The sequence below is a fragment of the Elgaria multicarinata genome, chromosome 18 (genome assembly GCF_023053635.1).
Source record: "Elgaria multicarinata webbii isolate HBS135686 ecotype San Diego chromosome 18, rElgMul1.1.pri, whole genome shotgun sequence".
NCBI classification, from domain to species: domain Eukaryota; kingdom Metazoa; phylum Chordata; class Lepidosauria; order Squamata; family Anguidae; genus Elgaria; species Elgaria multicarinata.
This window is the reverse complement of record NC_086188.1, coordinates 11491488-11510685: the sequence shown is the minus strand read 5'-3', so window position 1 is coordinate 11510685 and position 19198 is coordinate 11491488. Positions and strand designations below refer to the sequence as shown.

At 45.8% G+C, this 19198-nt stretch overlaps 2 protein-coding genes across 3 annotated transcripts in view; one reads left to right on the top strand and one right to left on the bottom strand.

Moving 5' to 3' along the window:
- Positions 1–2939: 2939 nt before the first annotated feature.
- On the bottom strand, positions 2940–3702 carry CLDN5 (claudin 5). Its single transcript, XM_063143687.1, has one exon. It carries the CDS (start codon positions 3700–3702, stop codon positions 3034–3036), a length of 669 nt encoding a protein of 222 aa, XP_062999757.1. The 3' UTR covers positions 2940–3033.
- Positions 3703–17430: 13728 nt separating this feature from the next.
- Positions 17431–19198, top strand: part of LOC134410450 (septin-2) — a 69043-nt gene continuing 67275 nt past the window's right edge. For both annotated transcript variants that reach the window (XM_063143717.1, XM_063143718.1), the window contains exon 1: positions 17431–17518. The gene's annotated coding sequence lies outside the window, so the exon portion shown is untranslated. The remainder of the gene's footprint in view (positions 17519–19198) is intronic.

Below are 19198 nucleotides of genomic sequence, written 5' to 3'. Positions count from 1 at the left end.
CAAATTCCATTTCTGAGAAGCACCTGGGGTGGGCGGGGTCAAGCATTCATGGTGCGTGGGGCTAAAAATGCCACTGTATTTGAGCTTAAAGCTCTTCCTGGCAGCAAATGACCCATTGGAGAAGTATTTCCACCTTTTAGAATGCGAGGGAAAGCCTGCACAAATGCCAGGGAATTGGTGGCTGGGGGAAAATGTGACCCCCTCAAGTTTTAAATCCATTAAATAAGACCTGATTGCTGTTATTCTGAGGTTCCGCTCAGATGCTACAACACTTTTAATTAATTAATTTATTTTTGCATTTACATCCCACCTTTTTTCCTCCAAGGAACCCAAGGCGGTGTACATAATACTCCTCCTCCTCTCCATTTTATCCTCACAACAACAACCCTGTGAGGTGGGTTGGGCTGAAAGTCTGTGACTGGCCCAAAGTCACCCAGTGGGTTTCCATGGCTGAGTGGGGACTAGAACCTGGATTTCCCGACTCCCAGTCCAACACTTTAGCCACTACACCACACTACACCGCTACAACATTTGGACAGTTTCTGTTTTGTTTGCTGTTGCAGACATTCTAAAGTCTCTTGTTCTCAGAGGAAAGAGGTTGGCTCAAATCTATGAGATTTACTGTCACCAAACACACAGTCAAGGTCGGGTGTTTTTTTAAAACATAGCTCCCGTCCGGGATTTGTACTGTTGGCTGAAGAAACCCACCTTCTTTTTAAAGATTTCTGCCCTCTGGCACGAAACAGGAGACCGGTGTACAAACAAAAGCATGCGAACAAAAGGGATGCCAATTTGTGTCCCGAAAACGAGCCAGACCCTGGAAGTCAGCTATTAAAACCTTGAGCACTGGGCTGGAGTCCACATCAGCCTTGCCCCACCAAGCAACCATTTGGGCTTTTCAAGCTAAACAAATACTCAGGATCCAGAATGGAAACAAACGAAGGCTGCGGAAATTGGGCTGCGTTTCAAAACGGTCCAAGGGCAGCCACAAAAAAAAGAACGCAGAAAAGCAGATGTTCCCTTCCTGCCAGCTGAGTTCACCCCCAAAACAACGGTGATGCCCTAATAAATGTGCAGTTTCCATCACTCCCCCCAACCACTTTTAATTTTTTTTTTACAGAGCGAAAGGCGCCATAGCAAGGCTTTGTTGCAAAAGCCGCTTCCCAGAGCAGCAGTAAAGCTTAAAAAGCAAATTAAGTTCAGGCTGAAACGGTTGGTAAACGTTTTGCTACCTGAGCAAACAGTTTTCTTTACTCAAAATCTCATCATTTTTTTAAAAAGAAGACATGCAGCCATATATATTATAAATACAGATATATATATATATAAAATATACAAAGATCTTTGATTTGAAAACACTGCTCAGAACTAGAGGATTAAGTTATGGTATGTAAAACCCAGTACCAGTGTGGTCTCCCATGCCAATCGAATGGACATGAATAGCACTTACGGAAGAGCCAGGATGTAGTGAGAGAGTCAGGTCAATGGTTTGATCTGGAATGAAAACTTTGACCAATTGATTGCTCAACCAGTTTTTAGAACTGGCATGGATTTTATTTGGAGGCACAAAATCAAATCAATACTGAAACGGTTACTTAAAACAAAACAGTCAGCTCGTCGCTTTCATCCCACAACTGAATATGAATAGTTACATCGTACTTAACAAAACAAAACATGTTTAAGGCAAACTTATAGAAAGGAAACTTCACCCTCATCAGCAGGTGCCCTGCAGTTTGACCACAGAGAGGCTATGATCCGAAAGACCACTTACTCTAGCCCTGACACAACAATCCCATCGACTTCAAAAGCTTACCCTGTGGAAACCAACCGGGAGTCACAGTAATACTCCAGTTCACTCCCAAGCATGTGATCTGAGCAGAGCCGTAAAAGAATTTGCTTAAAAAGATCTAATCCTCGTTTCTTCCCAATGCAGAGTTCTAAAACAGATTTTTTAACATCTTAACATTGTCGCTAAACTTTTCATACCCAGCAAATCCCTTTGATCATCTGGAAGGTTACAGGCAAAAACAAAAGGTGCGATCAACCCCCGTTATCTTATGTTTACAACCAGTGTGTTGTATCCAACTTTATGTAGAGCAGACCCAATGAAGTGAATGGGAAGTAAATTAGACTAACATTGGGTACAATCCAGAATAAAGAATGCTATTCTTAACAAAGATCAACTGATCACCCATTCACATCTTTTTTTTTAAATTTAGAGTGCAAACTCTTAATTTACATATAAAATAGAGGTGTTTGTATGTATTCCTCCCAAATTCGTTATCCCCCCCAAGCTTGCAGTTCAGAAGCCACCCAACTAAACATTTCATGAGGACCAGTACAATGCGGAATCCAAAACACAAACCATAATTGAGTCCATTGCCATCTGTTTCTCTTTTCAATTTAGAGTGCAAACTCTCAATTCACATATAATTCAAAAGAAACAGAGATGTGGGTGGGTAGGGGTCTAATCATCCCCCCTGCTTCCAATTCAGAAGCCACGCCAGGAATCATTTCATGAGGACTAGTACAATGAGGAATCCACATAATCTTGATCCTAATTAAGAGCCCTAAAAAGGCAATGAAGAGTTCCTGGCTTTCTTTCTTTCTTTCTTTAACAAGAGTTTGTTTGTTTTTTAAAAATTTAGAGTGCAAACTCTCAATTTACATATAATTTAAAAGAAACAGGTGTGTGTGTGTAACCAATCCCTCCCCTCCTCCCCGGCTTCCAATTCAGAAGCCACGCCCCGAATCATTTCATGAGGACTAGTACAATGCGGAATCCAAAGAAATTAAGAGTCCTAAAGAGTTCCTGGATGTTTCTTTCTTTCTTTTCCAAGGAGAGTTTCTTAATGGCAGAACAGCAGTCCGACGGGAGGGGAGTGGGTGGGGAGCGCGCACCGCCGTCCGAGCCGGCGCCCCTCCTGCCCCTGGTTCGGGGGGCCACCGACCCAGCCCCCCTCCCCAAAGCAACGTGGCGTCTTGCGCTCTCCCCTTCCCCGAGTTCCTGCCTCCGGCCGTGGAGCGGCGCCCTCAGACGTAGTTCTTCTTGTCGTAGTCGCCGTTGGAGGCGGCGGTGGCGGTCGGGGGCCGCCGGGGGGCCGCGTACTTGACGGGGAAGGCGGAGAGCTCGCCCTTGCACACGCCCGAGGCGCAGATGAGCCCGCCGCCCAGCAGCAGCAGGGCGGCGGTGGCCCAGCCGAGGTAGAGGGCGGCGCCCATCTCGCGCTTCTGCGACTGCGGCACGTTGGGGTCGTAGAAGTTGGCGATGATGTTGTGCGCGAACCAGCAGGGCGGCACCAGCACCAGCAGGCCGCAGGCCACGAAGAGCGCGCCGCCCGCCGCCGCCACCCAGTCCTTGAGGCGGCCGCCGCGCAGGCAGGTGGTGCACTGCGCGCCCACCACGGTCACCAGCAGCGCCACCAGGCCCAGCAGCGCGCCCATCACCATCAGCGTCCGGCCGGCCTGCAGCTCGCCGCTCAGCGCCAGGACGGAGTCGTGCACCTTGCACTGCATCTGGCCCGTGCTCTGCACCACGCACGACATCCACAGGCCCTCCCACGTGGTCTGCGCCACCACGATGTTGGCCTCCATGAAGGCCGTCACGCGCCACATGGGCAAGCCGGCCACCAGGATCACGCCGGCCCAGCCCACCACGCTCAGCGACAAGCCCAGCAGCTGCACCGCCGCCGACGCCGCCATGCCGTCGGGCCCCGGGACGCTCGGCGGGGCCGCCGACGCCGCCTCTGCTGCTGCCGCCGCCTCTGCCTCCGGCGGCGCTTGGCCTTGCTGCCCGGGGACGCTGGGATCGCCGCCGAGGTCTCCTGGCCCCTTTCTTGGCTTTCGCTCACTTTCTTTTTTCTCTTTCGCTCACTTTCTTTTTTCTCTCACTTTCTTTTTTCTCTTTCGCTCACTTTCTTTTTTCTCTCACTTTCTTTTTTCTCTTTCTCTCACTCTCTCCTTTTCTTTCTTTCTTTCTTTCTTTCTTCCTCTCTCCAACGATGCGCCCTGCCTCTTTCACCTCGGCGTCTATGCAGGTGTCCGAAGGGGGCCTCTTTTATATAGGACCCGCTGCCAGGCTGATGACTCGCCGTCCAACAAGAGGGAGGGTGGGGGGGGAGGGGGTTTCCCTCCCCCCTCCCCCTGTCCGCGGACAGCCAATAAGAAAAGAGGGCCGCCCTGCTAGGGGCCAGTGACGAGGTGGCGAGGCAGCGGTCGAAGAACTGAAAAGGATGAAGCCTAGGAGGCGTGGGAGTGAGTCACCCGTTAGACGGGGTGGGGAAGAGGGAGATGAGCAAACTCCTTCTGATTGACAGGGTGGGTGGGGGGCATCCCATATGTGATGATGGGGGGTGGGTGGGAAGGAGGGTAAGAGTAACTCTTGCACCCATGTGAGCTGTGTGTCAGGCAGTAAGAGATGTGGTCAGCAACTTCCCGTTCCATGTCCAGTCCCGACCGGTGGACACGGGAAAGGCACCCGATGACTTGTGTAACGCAACGTAGGGTGCGATCCAGTGCATGTTTAGACGGGGGGAGGGGGGAGTCCCACAAGCATTACCCAGTGCTGGGGATTGGGTTCAGCACCTTGGAGAGCTCCTTTGGAGTTCTGACTGGTTCTAACTAAAAGCAGGACTGGATCCCTAGCCTCAACGCAATCGGAGCCACCAGCCTCAAGTGCCGGGGGCAGGGGGGGGGAGGGGTGCAGTCCAGAGTGAGCACAGATCACCGTTCTCCAGATCTCAAGCTCTTTCTCTCCCGAATATGAAGCTCTTTGCACATTTTGGAAAATTCTTACGAAAACCGAACTCAAACAATTTTTTCACCCATTCGCACCAGCCAAATTCAATAGCTGCAGCTGTTCTCAGCATGGAGAGTAACATCAGAAGAGCCCTGCTGGATCAGACCAAGGGTCCATCTAGTCCAGCACTCTGTTCACACAGTGGCCAACCAGCCATCGGCCAGGGACCGACAAAGCAGGACATGGTGCAACAGCACCCTCACTCCCATGTTCCCCAACAACTGGTGCACACAGGATTACTGCCTCGAATACTGGAGATAGCACACAACCATCAGGGCTAATAACCATTGAGAGCCTTTGCCTCCAAGGATTTATCCAACCCCCTTTTAAAGCCATCCAAATTGGTGTCTCTCACTATGGCAGTGAATTCCATAGTTTAACAATGTGCAGTGTTGAAGAAGTCCTTCCTTTTACCTGCCCGGAATTGTGATGGAGCTCCCTTCTACATAGCTATTAAAGATGAGGGGAAAAAGAGGTGGCAATGCTTCATTCAGCAATAAACTGGTATAATACACAGGGATTCTAACCCAGGCTTTTAAGATCCAAAGATGCAAAGCCCCGGGCCAGGATGGACAATTCTGTCTATTTCAGTTTCTCCCACATTCATTTTCTTAAAATCTCAAGTTCTTTTCATTCCAAATATGGGAGAACTTTGCAAATTTTGGTAAATTCTTGTCAAAACTGAACCTAAAGGCAATTCTCTCAATAGCTGATATACCAAGCAGGTGCTGATGGAGTGACTGAACACCCATCAGTCAAACTGGTAAGTAGCAAATATTTGTAATTCAGCGAAACGTCATCCTCACCACTCCGTGAACCTTTTTCTCCTGTGTCATGTGAAAGCCTTACTGCAGCAGAAGCAGGGAACAGGAGGGCAGCGTTGTTTTTAGAACACCTAATCCCTCTCGACTATCAAGGATGAGGAGGGGGGAATTGCAAAAAGACAAATATTCCATGTAGGAGGGCCTTTAGCTCCCTTGGTTTGTTAGGATAAAAGTGTTAGATCTTTCAAGATGAATCACTTGGGAACACAAAACAGGCATCTCGAGTGAAACTGCTCAATCTCAGCTGATTCACAGCGCCATCCGGCCAGTGTCTACTCAGAAGCAAGCTCCATTGAGTTTGGTGGAGCTTAAGAACATAAGAAGCACCATGCTGGATCAGACCAAGGGTCCATCTAGTCCAGCACTCTGTTCGCACAGTGGCCAACCAGCTGTCGACAAAGCAGGACATGGTGCAACAGCACCCTCCCACCCATGTTCCCCAGCAACTGGTGCACACAGGCTTTACTGCCTTGAATACTGGAGATAGCACACAACCATCAGGGCTAGTAGCCATTGATAGCCTTCGCCTCCAGGAATTTATCCAACCCCCTTTTAAAGCCATCCAAATTGGTGGCCATCACTACATCTTGTGGTAGTGAGTTCCATAATTTAACTATGTGCTGTGTGAAGAAGTACTTCCTTTGATTTGTCCTGGATCTCTCACCAATCAGCTTCATGGGATGACCCCGGGTTCTAGTATTTTGAGAGAGGGAGAAAAATGTCTCCCTATCCACATTCTCCATACCATGCATAATTTTGTGCACCTCTATCATGTCTCCCCTCAGCCTCCTCTTCTCCAAGCTAAACAATCCCAGAGTTGATGTAATCTTCCCTCATAGGGGAGATGCTCCAGCCCCTTGATAATTTTAGTTGCCCTTTTCTGCACTTTTCCCAGCTCTATAGTATCCTTTTTTAGGTGTGGTGACCAGAACTGTACACAGTATTCTAAGTGTGGTCACACCATCGATTTGTATAAGGGCACTACGATACTGGCCGTTTTATTCTCAATTCCTTTTCTTATAATGCCTGACATGGAGTTTGCCTTCTTTACAGTGGCCGCACACTGGGTGGACATTTCCATCAAGCTGTCCACCACAAACCCATTATTTCCAGATGAGCAGGTATAGGATTGCAAAATGAAGACCTTCGAAGGGAAATAACACTGACTAATGTAGTGGTTCCCAAACTTTTTCAGGTCACTGCCCCCTTGGTTCCACAAACTCATGCCCAGTGCCCCCTACCCTACCCTATAAAAATCATTATTCAGAATAGAGGTTTTCAATGACCCACTAAGGAAGATAATAACAATAAAATTCAGAACAGAAACAATTAATTGAATATTTATTCAAAACCCAATTATATATTTTAGTTGAATAGTTAAACATAATTGATGAACTTGATCCAGTGATACCATCTTTTCAAAGTCTGATAGTCATTTAGCAAGAATATTAGATATCACATTTAGTAACTAGGGTAGAGTGCCTCACTATTCTGTAAATTCTTAATGTGATGAAGTGATACCAGTTTCCCAATGACTGGTTTAAAGTCACTTAACATGAGTCTTAAATCGCCACGTTTAGTAATCTGGAGTTGATTTCTTTGCTTGGAGAGCAGTAGGCAGACAACGCTAAAACCACATTCCACCAAATATGATGTTGGAAATGCAACCAGCAGCTTCTGAACCACTCTCCATAGTGCAGGATAGCGATCAGAAATTTCCTTCTGTAACCGAAACTCTTGGTATGGAAAAGACCACCTCGAGCGCCTCCCTGCTGCCCCTTTGCCTCTTAGCACCCCCCCTATGCAATCCCACCACCCACTTTGGGAACCATTGGACCACTGATTTTTCTGGGGCGTCCTCCCAGGTAAGCAGGTGTTGGATTGTAGGCCAGATGTGACCCATAGGCCTGAGGTGTGCACCTGGGTTCAGCAGTGACCCACAGCAGGTCTCAAACGGAATCTCCCATGAATTGAGCCTGGGCCCTTCTGCATGCAAAGCATGTGATCTACGCACAATGGGGCTAGAGGAACCGATGGGCCGACTAGATATATGAGTAGATATATCAGTGGTTTTGTCACCAAAACAGCAAGGGGACCATGTCAGGTTGTAAACCGCATTGGCAGAGAATAAATAGCTAGCATCACTCCATGTAATGGAGAGTGGCTGTTAATTGTCCAGGAAATTAGAGTGCTATAAAAAAAGGAAGGAAGCAAGAAACAACAAAAGAAGCCCAAATTCTGAAATTGCAGCTATATAATCTGTGAGTCAAATGCAGAGCCTGGGTTCTCTTTATGCGTGAAGACGACGTTCTAAGAACATCAGAAGAGCCCTGCTGGATCAGACCAAGGGTCCAGATAGTACAGCAGCTTTCTGTCCACACAGTGGCCCACCAGCTGCCCATAGGAAACCCACGAGCAGGACATGAGTGCAACAGTACCCACCCGTCCATGTTCCCCAGCAATTGGTGTACATAGGCATGCTGATACTGGAGGCAGCACAGAACCACCAGGACTAGTAGCCGTTAATAGCCTTCTCCATGCATTTGTGTAACCCCCCCCCTTTTAAAGCTATCCAAATTGGTGGCCATCACTACGTCTTGTGGTAGCGAATTTTGGCAGTGGACCACAGATTATTAAGGGGCACCGTAATCCCACATTCACAATGGCTGCCAGTCCTGGTGGCTCTATGCTACCTCCAGCATCACTGGCAGTATGCTTATGTACACCAGTTGGGCAGGAGGGTGCTGTTGCACTCATGTCCTGTGTGGGTTTCCAACAGGCAGCTGGTTGGGCACCGTGGGAACAGAATGCTGGACTATGGGGAAAGGAAAGGGCCCGTGGCCCAGTGGTAGAACATGTGCTTGCATGCAGAAGGTCTTGGGTTTGATCCCCAGCATCTCCAGGTACACCAGGAAAAATGGCTGCCTGAAATCCTGGAGAATTGCTGTCCCAGCTCCATCCAGCATGGCCAACAGTCATGATTCATGGGGAGTTGCAGTCCATGAACATCCAGAGGGCGAGTGGTTCTGTACCCCTGCTCTAAATGATCTCACCCATCAAGCATGATGAGTCAAAGAATATGAGATGTGGGCAAAAGCTTCACATGCGACCCGGGGAGCGTGACTTCAGAAAACTGTACGAAGCCACATCCTTTAGTACTTGTCCAGAAGCACGGAGCGTTCGATTGCCCCAATCAGATAATGCAATGCGCTTGGCTCGCAATGCCTAAAAAGGAAATGGTCAAAGAGGGTGCCCACGTAACCACAATGGCTTCCGCTGTGGAATCAGGGAAGTGACTCCACTGAGCTCCAGCATAATGTCCCTTGACTGACGAGCAAATGGTGTAGAAAGAGTGTCATAAGGGTTTTATTGTCATCATACATAAGGTGGCCAACTATTTTCCTGTGCGGGCTCCTGGGCCTTTAAGAACCTAAGAAGTGCCATGCTGGATCAGACCAAGGGTCCATCTAGTCCAGCACTCTGTACACACAGTGGCCAACCAGCCATTGACCATTGACCAACAAAGCAGGACATGGTGCAACAGCACCCTCCCACCCATGTTCTCCAGCCACTGGTGCACACAGGCTTACTGCTTCGAATACTGGAGTTAGCACACAACCATCAGGGCTAGTAGCCATTGAGAGCCTCCTCCTCCAGGAATTTATCCAACTGCCTTTTAAAGCCATCCAAATTGGCGGCCATCACTATATCTTGTGGTAGTGAGTTCCATAATTTAACTATGCGCTGTGTGAAGAAGTACTTCCTTTTATTTGTCCTGGATATCTTTGATACCTGTAGGTGGAGCTTATCAATCAATCAATCAATCAATCAATCATCTCTATCACCTCTCTGTCTGTCTGTCTCTGTTTTTTTCTTTCTTTCTCCTGAACTTGCGCAAAAAGGGAGTGTAATTGCTTCAGCTACCAATTGTGCGTGTCCGTCTGAGAAGGAAGGGGAACATGGATCTTTGTGGTTTCAGCCTGTTATGGTTGGAGGTTATGTCACAGAATCCTAGTCATTGCTTTTTTATGGAGGTTCCCCCTTTGGTTTGCACGGCAGACTTGCTTATGATTAAAATGACACACAGACTAGTGATCATTAGCCCTCGCTCTTGTATGACACGTGTAATGAGAAGTGGCTTGTCATTGTGTACAGGCTGAAAACAGTTACGCTGCGGGCATTCTGCACATGGACAGGAGCTTAAAGATGAACAGTAACTCTTTCCTTCACTTGTGCTATGAGTTACAACAGCTAGGATTGTTTAGCTTGGAAAAAAGAAGGGTAAGGGGAGACCTGATAGAGGTGTACATAATTATGCATAGAGTGGAGAAGGTTGATCGGGAGATTTCTCTCTCTCTCTCTGATAATACTAGAACTCAATGGGGTCATCCCATGAAGCTGATTGGTGGAAGACTCAGGACAGAAAAAAGGGAAGGGCTTCTTCCTACAGCGCATCGTTAAACTACGAAATTCACGACCACAAGATGTAGTGATGGCCACCAATTTGAATGGCTTTAAAAGGGGGTTAGATCAATTCCTGGCTATCCATGGCTATTAGTCCTGATGGTTATGTGCTGATTTCAGCTTCAGAGGCAGTAAGCCTATATACACCAGTTGCTGGGGAACATGGGTGGGAGGGTGCTGTTGCACCGTATCCTGCTTGTGGGTCCCTGATCAACAGCTGGTTGGCCATTGTGTGAACAGAATGCTGGACTAGATGGACCCTTGGTCTGATCCAACAGGGCTTTTCTGATTGGCGAAAATCTAGAGATCTACCCACAAATCACCTAGAGATCTACCCATAAGTGTTGATCTATCTCCTGCCTATTCCTGGTGTGTCCTCCTCATCTCTCAACAGGTGTTCTCCTGTTCATGGAGGCAGGTAGCCATGCTCTGTTCCAGGAGACTCCATTCCGGCAATAACCACTGTTTCCATTTTTCTTTTTCAAAGAACAGTCAACGTTCTACGATTACTGAGCATGTTCAATCCACACTGAGTCGTTGTTGTTGTTTTGGCACCACAGGGATTAATTTAATTTTCCGGGAAGTACTTCTGCAAACCTGTGGTCCCCATGGACATGCCAAATGCTCCATTTTGTTTCTTTGTGGCTTTGTGTTGGTTGTGATCCTATCAGCACTCACCACCTCAGTTTGCTATTAGCGGGAGGAATATTGTACTACACTTTTTGCAGTGATGTGATATTGTCACTAGGGTTGCCATACATCCTGGAAAACTGGGAATGTCACGGTTTCCAAGCATTTCCAAAATATCCCTGCCAACCAGTTAAGAATCCTGGATTCCTGTTCCAGCCGGCCGGAGAAATTCCAACCTCTGAAATGGTGCTTTGAGCCTGCTGAGGAGTGTGAGGCCATAGCTAGACCTAAGGTTTATCCCAGAATCATCCCAGGTTCGTCCCTGCCTGAGTGCTGGATGCCTTGTGTGGCACTTAGATGAACAGGTTTGACCCCAGGACAATCCTGGGATAAACCTTAGGTCTAGCTACCTGAGTCTCCATACTGAAGTCTCTTCTAACGTTTGAGAACTAGTGGAGAAATGTCATTCAGTGTCATTATTTTTTCTGTTTGTTTGCTGAAACTATTCTTTGCCTATTATTTATTTGCAGGCGCTTAAGTGCTTTAGGCTGCAATCCTATGCATACTTATCTGGGAATAAGCCCTATTTAACTTAATAGGATTTGTTTCTGAGTAGACACACATAGGATTGCAGAGATAGATAACTAAAGCTTAGATACCTTTTTTTCTTACCCTAGACCTTTACATATTGCTCAGGTTTTTTTTTTAAAAAAATACCTAGGCCCCCCCCCCCCCAAAAAAAAAATTGTCCCGGTTTTGTGGATTCAGAATATGGCAAACCTAATTGTCACCAATGTTCCAATAGCAGAGAACAAAGCATTGAGTAGCAGAATGTGGACACAGTCACTTCAGATGGCATCGAGGTGAATGAGTTTACTTACGATTGCTCCAGAAAATACTTTCTCTGATTTCCTCTCCCCAATCCCCCACCTCAATTTTTCTTCCAGGTTGACAAAAATAGATAACATGACAAGGAAGCATCGTGGTCTCAAGAGTTTGCAAAGTTGCTCAATTCTGCATGTCTAATAATAGGCAACCGGCAAAAACATTGCTGCTTCTTCCAATGTTGTAACTTTAAAAAGAGTCATAACCTGTGCAATATTGGACAGCAATGAATGAAATTAGAGCAGCTAGAAACGGTTTTTCTGTGGCCTCCAGAACTAATCTGTCATAACTAATCAGAACTTTGTATTCTTTTTTTAAAAAGCTTTTATTAGTTTCCAAGACAAAATCAACAGAGACAGGAGGGAAAAAAGAAGAAGGCTAAAGGCATGAGCAGTTTGTCAATTTTCCTTTTCCCTCTGCTCACCTTTTTCCTTTTGTGTCATGTCTTTTTAGATTGTCTTGTTTTACTGATTGTATGGACACCATTCTGTCAGCGTTTTTGGCTGAGGAGCAGGATAAAAATACTTTAAATGAACAAAAAACCCAAACATGAGCACCCCATCACTTCTCTCTCTCTCTTTCTCTCTCACTCACACACACACATTCAAGCACTGATGTATCGATACAATCATTTTTTTAAAAAAATCTCTCCACTGTGTCATTAAAATATAAAAGAAAAACATCTTTACTTCCAGCAAGAAATATATGTGCAAAGGTGAAGCCATCCTCATTTTCCTGAATTATGATGATTACAGCGCAAGGCAAGCCCAGTTCCTGGCAGAGGAGAGTAAACTATTTCTGATCTCAAGGTTACGGATATCCACGGATTATTTTCTCGGCCTCATTGGTGCCTTTCCTTGAGAGCTTTTTAATTAGCATCCTGGAAAGGTGACTTTGTCTGTGGAAAAGTGACAACCCAGTTGCTCATAAAAGCCCTCATTTCTAGTGGAGTTTTGGTCATTGCTTAAGGGAGTTCAGTAACAGAGCCTATATACACCAGTTGCTGGGGAACATGGGCAGGAGGGTGCTGTTGCAACATGTCCTGCTTGTGGGTTCCCGGTTGACAGCTAGTGGGCCATTGTGTGAACAGAGTGATGGACGAGATGGACCCTTGGTCTGATCCAGCAGGTCTCTTATGTTCTTATGTTCTACATTTGTCGCTGTCCAAAAAAGATTAGTCATAGACTATAACTTGGTTAGGTGTGCTAAGCCCTGTTTAGTTCAGTGCATACTTGCACCTCCACTATGAATGAGTTTGTCACTGAAAGAATAACAGTTCAATTCAGTGCTGCTTCCAGGTATTTGCGCCCCCTCAATGCCCCCTCCCTCATTGGACCTGTTCAGACAACACACTAAGCCATGGTTAAGCCACTAAGCCTTTCCGAGCAAATGGTTAGTGAGTGTGTTTAAACTGTGGTTATGTGGCCACCATGGTTAGGAATGGTTCGCATGGAATGCTAAGCCATCATGTTTAGCTCAAAATGCTTAACCGCTGTGGCTGAAGAGGGTCAATGAGTAGCCTTGGTCACCAGTGGCTATTGCTCCTCATCCTTTTTTTACATCATGGCTACCACTTGCTTGCTTGACAGGTAAAGAGTCAAGGAACAGGTCAGTAGAGGCATCTCCTGCTCCTCCTCGCCACTACTGGCCAGAGTGAGAGGCAGGTGAGCGAGCAGGTTGCCATGGCGAAGAGGAAGAGCAACTCCAGGGGGTTCTTGTCAGTGGGCCCCCTGTTGGGGAATGGGCCCTAGATAGATGCCCAACCATGCTTACCCTTGATCATAGAATCATCGAATAGTAGAGTTGGAAGGGGCCTATAAGGCCATCAAGTCCAACCCCCTGCCGGCCCACGCTCTGCTCTATTCTGCACTGCTCAGATGGCATCTAGGTTCTGTATCCAAAATGTTTATTGCTCAATCCACAGATCATTGCAACACATACAAACTTGAAGTTTTACTATACTATTATACAATACTACATATAGTTTAAACAATGGAGATATCAGATACATAACGTCCATTACTAAAATGATGGTAAAATGGGTGAACAGCAAACCTACAGAAACCTTTCATTACAGAGATATAAATCAATCACAATTCATTTATATCTCTGAATCTTTATAACACCTCACACCAATACTATCCAAAAACTTTACATCTGTTAGCTTTCGCTGCAAATAATGCAACCCTCTGTATCACATATGGGTCGGTTTATTTTATTTATTTATTTATTACATTTCTATACCGCCCAATAGCCGGAGCTCTCTGGGCGGTTCACAAAAACCGGGCGGTTGAATAAAACTGGGCGGTTGAATATAATAAATAACTCAATTTCTCCTTGGCACCTTTATGTTTCACTTTCTTTAAAGAAAAGGCTCCAAATAACTTTTCCTTATGTCTGTATATAAGGGACAGACAACATCATGAGCTGTGTCCTCTATAACTTGGCTCTCCACAAACACACAACCTGTCTTCTACTGGAATGCCATGGAATCTCCCCCCATTTCATCATAGTATCCATTTGTTCATCTTAAGTACTGTGCCCAGTTCTGGGTGACACAGTTTAAGAAGGATACTGACAAAGTGAAGCGTGATCAGAGGAGGGCAGACAGCACGGCAAGGGTCCTGGAAACGAATTCCTATGAGGGATGGCCAGTGAAGTGCAGTGGTTAGACTTGGGTTTGTTGAGGTAACATACCATGAGAGCCGGTGTGGCATAGTGGTTAGAGTGTTGGACTGGAACTTGAGAGGTCTGGGTTTTAGTCCCCACATGGCCAGGAAGCTCACTGGGTGACTTTGGGCCAGTCGCTGACTCTCAGCCCAATCTACCTCACAAGGTTGTTGTGAGGATAAAATGGAGGAGGAGGATTATGTATGCCGCCTTGAGTTCCTTGCCAGAAGAAAAAAAGAGGAGGGATATAAACATAAGAATAAAATATAAGAATAAACTGTTGAAAGAGCTGATATGTTTATCCCTGAGAAGATTAAAGGGAGACATGTTTCAGAGGAACCCTATCACAAGGGAGTTTATAATCTAAAATAGACACATGGAAACAACAAAGGAGGGGGGAGAATAGAGGCAGGGAGGCTTTCATATACTTTTCTGCCCAGAATTGATTTCCTTTTAGGAATGGGTCCTTAGGAATATCTATAGCAGACGAGCAGTTTGCCAATTTTCCTTTTCCCTCCGCCCTCTTTTTTCCTTATGTGTCGCGTCTTTTTAGATTGTAAGGCTGCAAGCAATGACGGTCAGGTTTAACTGATTGCATGTAAACTGCTCTGGAAACCTTTTTTGGCTGAGAAGTAGGATAAAAATTCTTGTAATAATAAATAAATTGTTAGTTGTTTGTATAAAAAAAGAGGTGGTTGGTTTTTTTTTTTTGACCTGGAGCACTGTCAAAAACATCCCAACAAAGAAGATACTGTGTACTTTTCTCATCATTCCATCAGAGAAACAGTTTAAAACGAACAAAAGTAGTGAATTAATTTATAGCGTAAACATCACATGACCTTCACCAGCACTTATCTAAACACTATTGTTTGAATTGTCTGGTGGCAGAGACCAGGGGACAATTGTTCCGGCAGTCACATTTTCAAAGGTTAGAACTTATCTACACAGCCATAAGGGGCCAAAATGTTTTGTCCTGTCGACGTTTCCCATGGGAATGGATAAAAATATGAAATAATAATGGCCCTGATCCTTAGGGAAGCTTCCCTGCTTAATCATTATTCAAACAAACTACTGTTACCCTTCTGCAGCTGCTGTTCATTTTACTGGGGGATGTGCAGAGTAATTTCTTTGCTGATAGTAACCCAATATTAATAGTAATGATAAAATAATTCTGAAATGATTCCTCTTATTATGTTGTATTTTACGCTATATTTCAGGCGTAAGCCATCTGATATGCTCCAGATGTGTGGCTCTAAAACTCCCATCAGTTCCAGCTAACACGACCAATGGTCAGGAATTATGGGGATTGTAGTCTAAAAGATCTGCAGGGTATCAGGCTGCCTATCCCTTCAGGAGGTAGGTGAGAATTTCGTTTCAGTTTGATTTTGATAAGTATTTACCAAAATCCGCAAAGTTCTCTATTTTCAGGACAAAAATAACTTCAGATTAAGGGCACAACCCTATGCACGAAGAGCCGGCCCTCAGGGTGATGCAGTTGCTTCAGGTGGTAGATAGTGGGAGGTGGCAGCAGGGTGTTGGAGAAAACCTGTGTACCTCACGGCCTGCCCTATACTTCCTAAATTAGCTTGTGTCAAGATCAGGCACAGTCTCCCTGGTGTGTACCCCAAATTGGACTCAGAACCTGTAGAAAAAGAAGAAGAAGACGAAGATGAAGAAGAATTATTAGTCCAAGCAAGACTGGAACGGGGGGAGGAAATTCTCCAAGATTCTCCAGGAATCAAGGAGGAATATTCCCAGGAGCTTATCAGATAGGATAGGAGTTGACAGATCCCAGAGTCTGCCACAAGGTCAAGCAGGCGGACTTGAGAGGAGGTAGGAAGCCACTAGGTTAGCCACTCGCCAGAAGTTATGACTTAAAAGACCATCCGTGTAAAAGGGGGTTGATAAAAGCCTATTGAGAACGCTGCAGGAAACTGTCCATTTAGTTGATAGGCAAATGCCTTTCTTTGTTAGGGTAATTAAGCTTAGGATAGCGCCTAACATTCACACTCCCTTCAGGTGCGAAGAGATGGCTATTTACTGAATCAAACTTGTGGATTGCACAGCAGCAAGGGAGAGGGCCTTTTCGGTGGTGGCACCCAATTATGCAATGTTCTCCCTGACGAGCCCCCCTCCTCCTCCCAGGTGCCAACATTGTTATCTTTTTGGCCCCTCTTCTCTCAGGCATTTGGCAGTGTATGATGAGATTTTAATTAGGTCCAGGGTTTTCCTTATGAACCTAAGAAGAGCCCTGCTGGATCAGAGCAAGGGTCCATCTAGTTCAGCACTCTGTTCACACACTGGCCAGCCAGCTGTTGACCAGGGATCAATAAAGCAGGACATGAGTGCAACACCACCCTCCCACCCATGTTCCCCAGCAACTGGTGTTCATAGGCATGCTGCCTCTGATACTGGATGTAGCTTATTAATGATTAAAATTGTTTTAGACACGTGTGTGTTTTTGTGTGTCTGTTTACATGTTAGTACATAAATATTTTTTTACGAAGTATTTTAAGCTTTGTAAACTATCCATAGAGCTTCAGTTATTGGGAAGCACAGAAATACAAAAAACGAATGAATTTGTACTCTGCCTTTCTACTAAGATAAATGCCACTCAGGGGTCCCGTTGAGACAACACGCTAAACCATGCTGCTTAACCACAAAATGTTACCATTTTGTGGTTAAGCAGCATGGTTTAGCGTGTTGTCTCAACGGGGCCAATAAGAAAATTTTTATTTATTTATTTATTACATTTTTATACCACCTAATAGCCGAAGCTCTCTGGGCGGTTCACAAATATTAAACACATTCAAAGTATAAAACAACAGTATAAAACCATAATATAAAATACAATATAAAAGCTCAACCAGATAAAAATAGCAGCAATGCAAAATTACAAATTTAAAAAAGCAAGGAAGGAAGAAGAAAGGGGAAAAAAAGCAATTCCCTTCACATTCTGGGAAGGGGAGAAAAAGAAGGAAAATCCCTACAATGGAATCTGACGTTACGGGGGGGGGGGGGACGACGACACTCTAGGACTCCTTCTCTGCGGTCCTCTCCTTTGCAAAGCTACTTTAAAGAGGCGGCGGTGGGGAGTGCAATGGAGCTCGGAAGCCTAGAGCGTCTGCTGAGGCTTGTGGGATATGGGTGGAGCTTGAAGAAGACTTTTCCTATTCTCTTTTCTTCCGGATTTCTAGGCCCGGCAGTCGACTGAGACGCTTGAGGGGCAGCGGGGCTTTGGGACCAGGTAAGGGGGGAGCTTCTTCCCCGCCTTTATTCGAGTCTAGGTGGGGGCTCTCCTCATCTCCTTTCTCTCCCCACACCCAGTCTAGGGTGGGGCTGCAAAGCAGGGAATGGACGGACTGAATGACTGACAGGCGTGGGTGGGGGTCTCGGTGGGTTGCAGCCCCCCCAGTTTTCTTCCTGCCCTTTGCCAAGCTGAGGCATGCAGGAGGTGCTCCTTTTTCCTGGCAGAGAAATGGGCTGCCAGCTTCATGAGGGTGGGAGGAATCAGGCTCTTCTAAGGTGCAAGGAGCTGTATTTCAGCACCCCTGGGAATAAGGGGTATCAATAATAATAATAATAATAATAATAATAATAATAATATAAAGAAGGGGCTGCAGCTCAGTGACAGAACTCGTGCATTGCATGCAGAAGTCCGCCAAGTTCATTTATCGCTTGCTTTGCATGCAAAAGCAATCAGGATCATTTATTCTCCCCCCCCCCCCCCCCAGGGAATGAATAGTGTATATTAATAATAGCAATAATAATAATGGTTAAGGGACTGTAGTTCAGTGGAACTCCATGTTTTACATGGAAAAAGCTTAACTTAATGCTTCTCTCTCTCCCCCCCCCTCGAGAATGCTTATCTCTTCCCCTGGGGGCGGGGGAATGAGGTGTTGTTTATTTATTTATTACATTTCTACGCTCTCTGGGCGGTTTACAAAAATTGTTGTTGGGTGGGAAGGGCTGCAGTTGGGTGGTGTGTGCAGGCAATGTTAATTTATTACTCCTGCCTCCCCGAAAATGCTTCTGCCAGCCCCAGGAATGAGAGGTGACAGATTTATTGCATCCAAGAGGACAATATTTGATTTAATTTTATTTATTACATTTATATACCGCCCCATAGCCGGAGCTCTCTGGGTAGTTTACAAAGGTAAATAGTTGGCTAAATACACAAATAATCTAGAATAAGGCAGCTTTTAAAGTTTATTTTCTAGCAATGCTCCTGTGAGAGACAACAAATCAACTGGTGGTGTTGCTCTGGCACAGAGTTATAGAGTAGGTGTGGTAGCTAGTGATAGAGAGCATCATCTGTTAGATTTTGTTCTGCTACACAGCTTTTGAGAGGGGATTTTCCTGGCAGGGCCCATGGGCTTTATCAGATAGATGTTCTGCAATAAGTGTGTGTGTAAGTGAAGTTACATTTTGTACGTTTTTGCTTAGTACACATCTCTTTTAGCTGCCCAGGGGAATAGGGGCGCCAACTTTTATTGCCCCTGGGAGGCTGTGTCTTCATCAGAAAAAAATTCAGCAGAGGATATTCCCTGGCACAGATATGCATGGCTGTTGAGTGGTGGGTGGAAAGCTTCATGGAGTTAATGTTGGCCTGTTATACAGCTTCAAAAGCCACCCTGGGAGCTAGGTGTGGTTTCTTGTGGTTTGTTTGCATCATTCAAACATGCATCAGAATGCTGAATCCCAATGTTTGTTCAATGTGGCTGAGATAGCACCTCTGAATCTGTATTTGCAGTCATGAAAGTTGATTTGGAATCTTCTTCCTATGAGGACCCTGTTAATTTACTTCTGAAGTTGAAGCATGAAATGTGGGGGTGGGTTTTGTTTTTTAGCATCTTGGCATGAGCTGTATGGGCAGGTTATTTTGCAGTGCAATTCTCTACCTAGGAACTGGCAGCTTGAGGAAAGG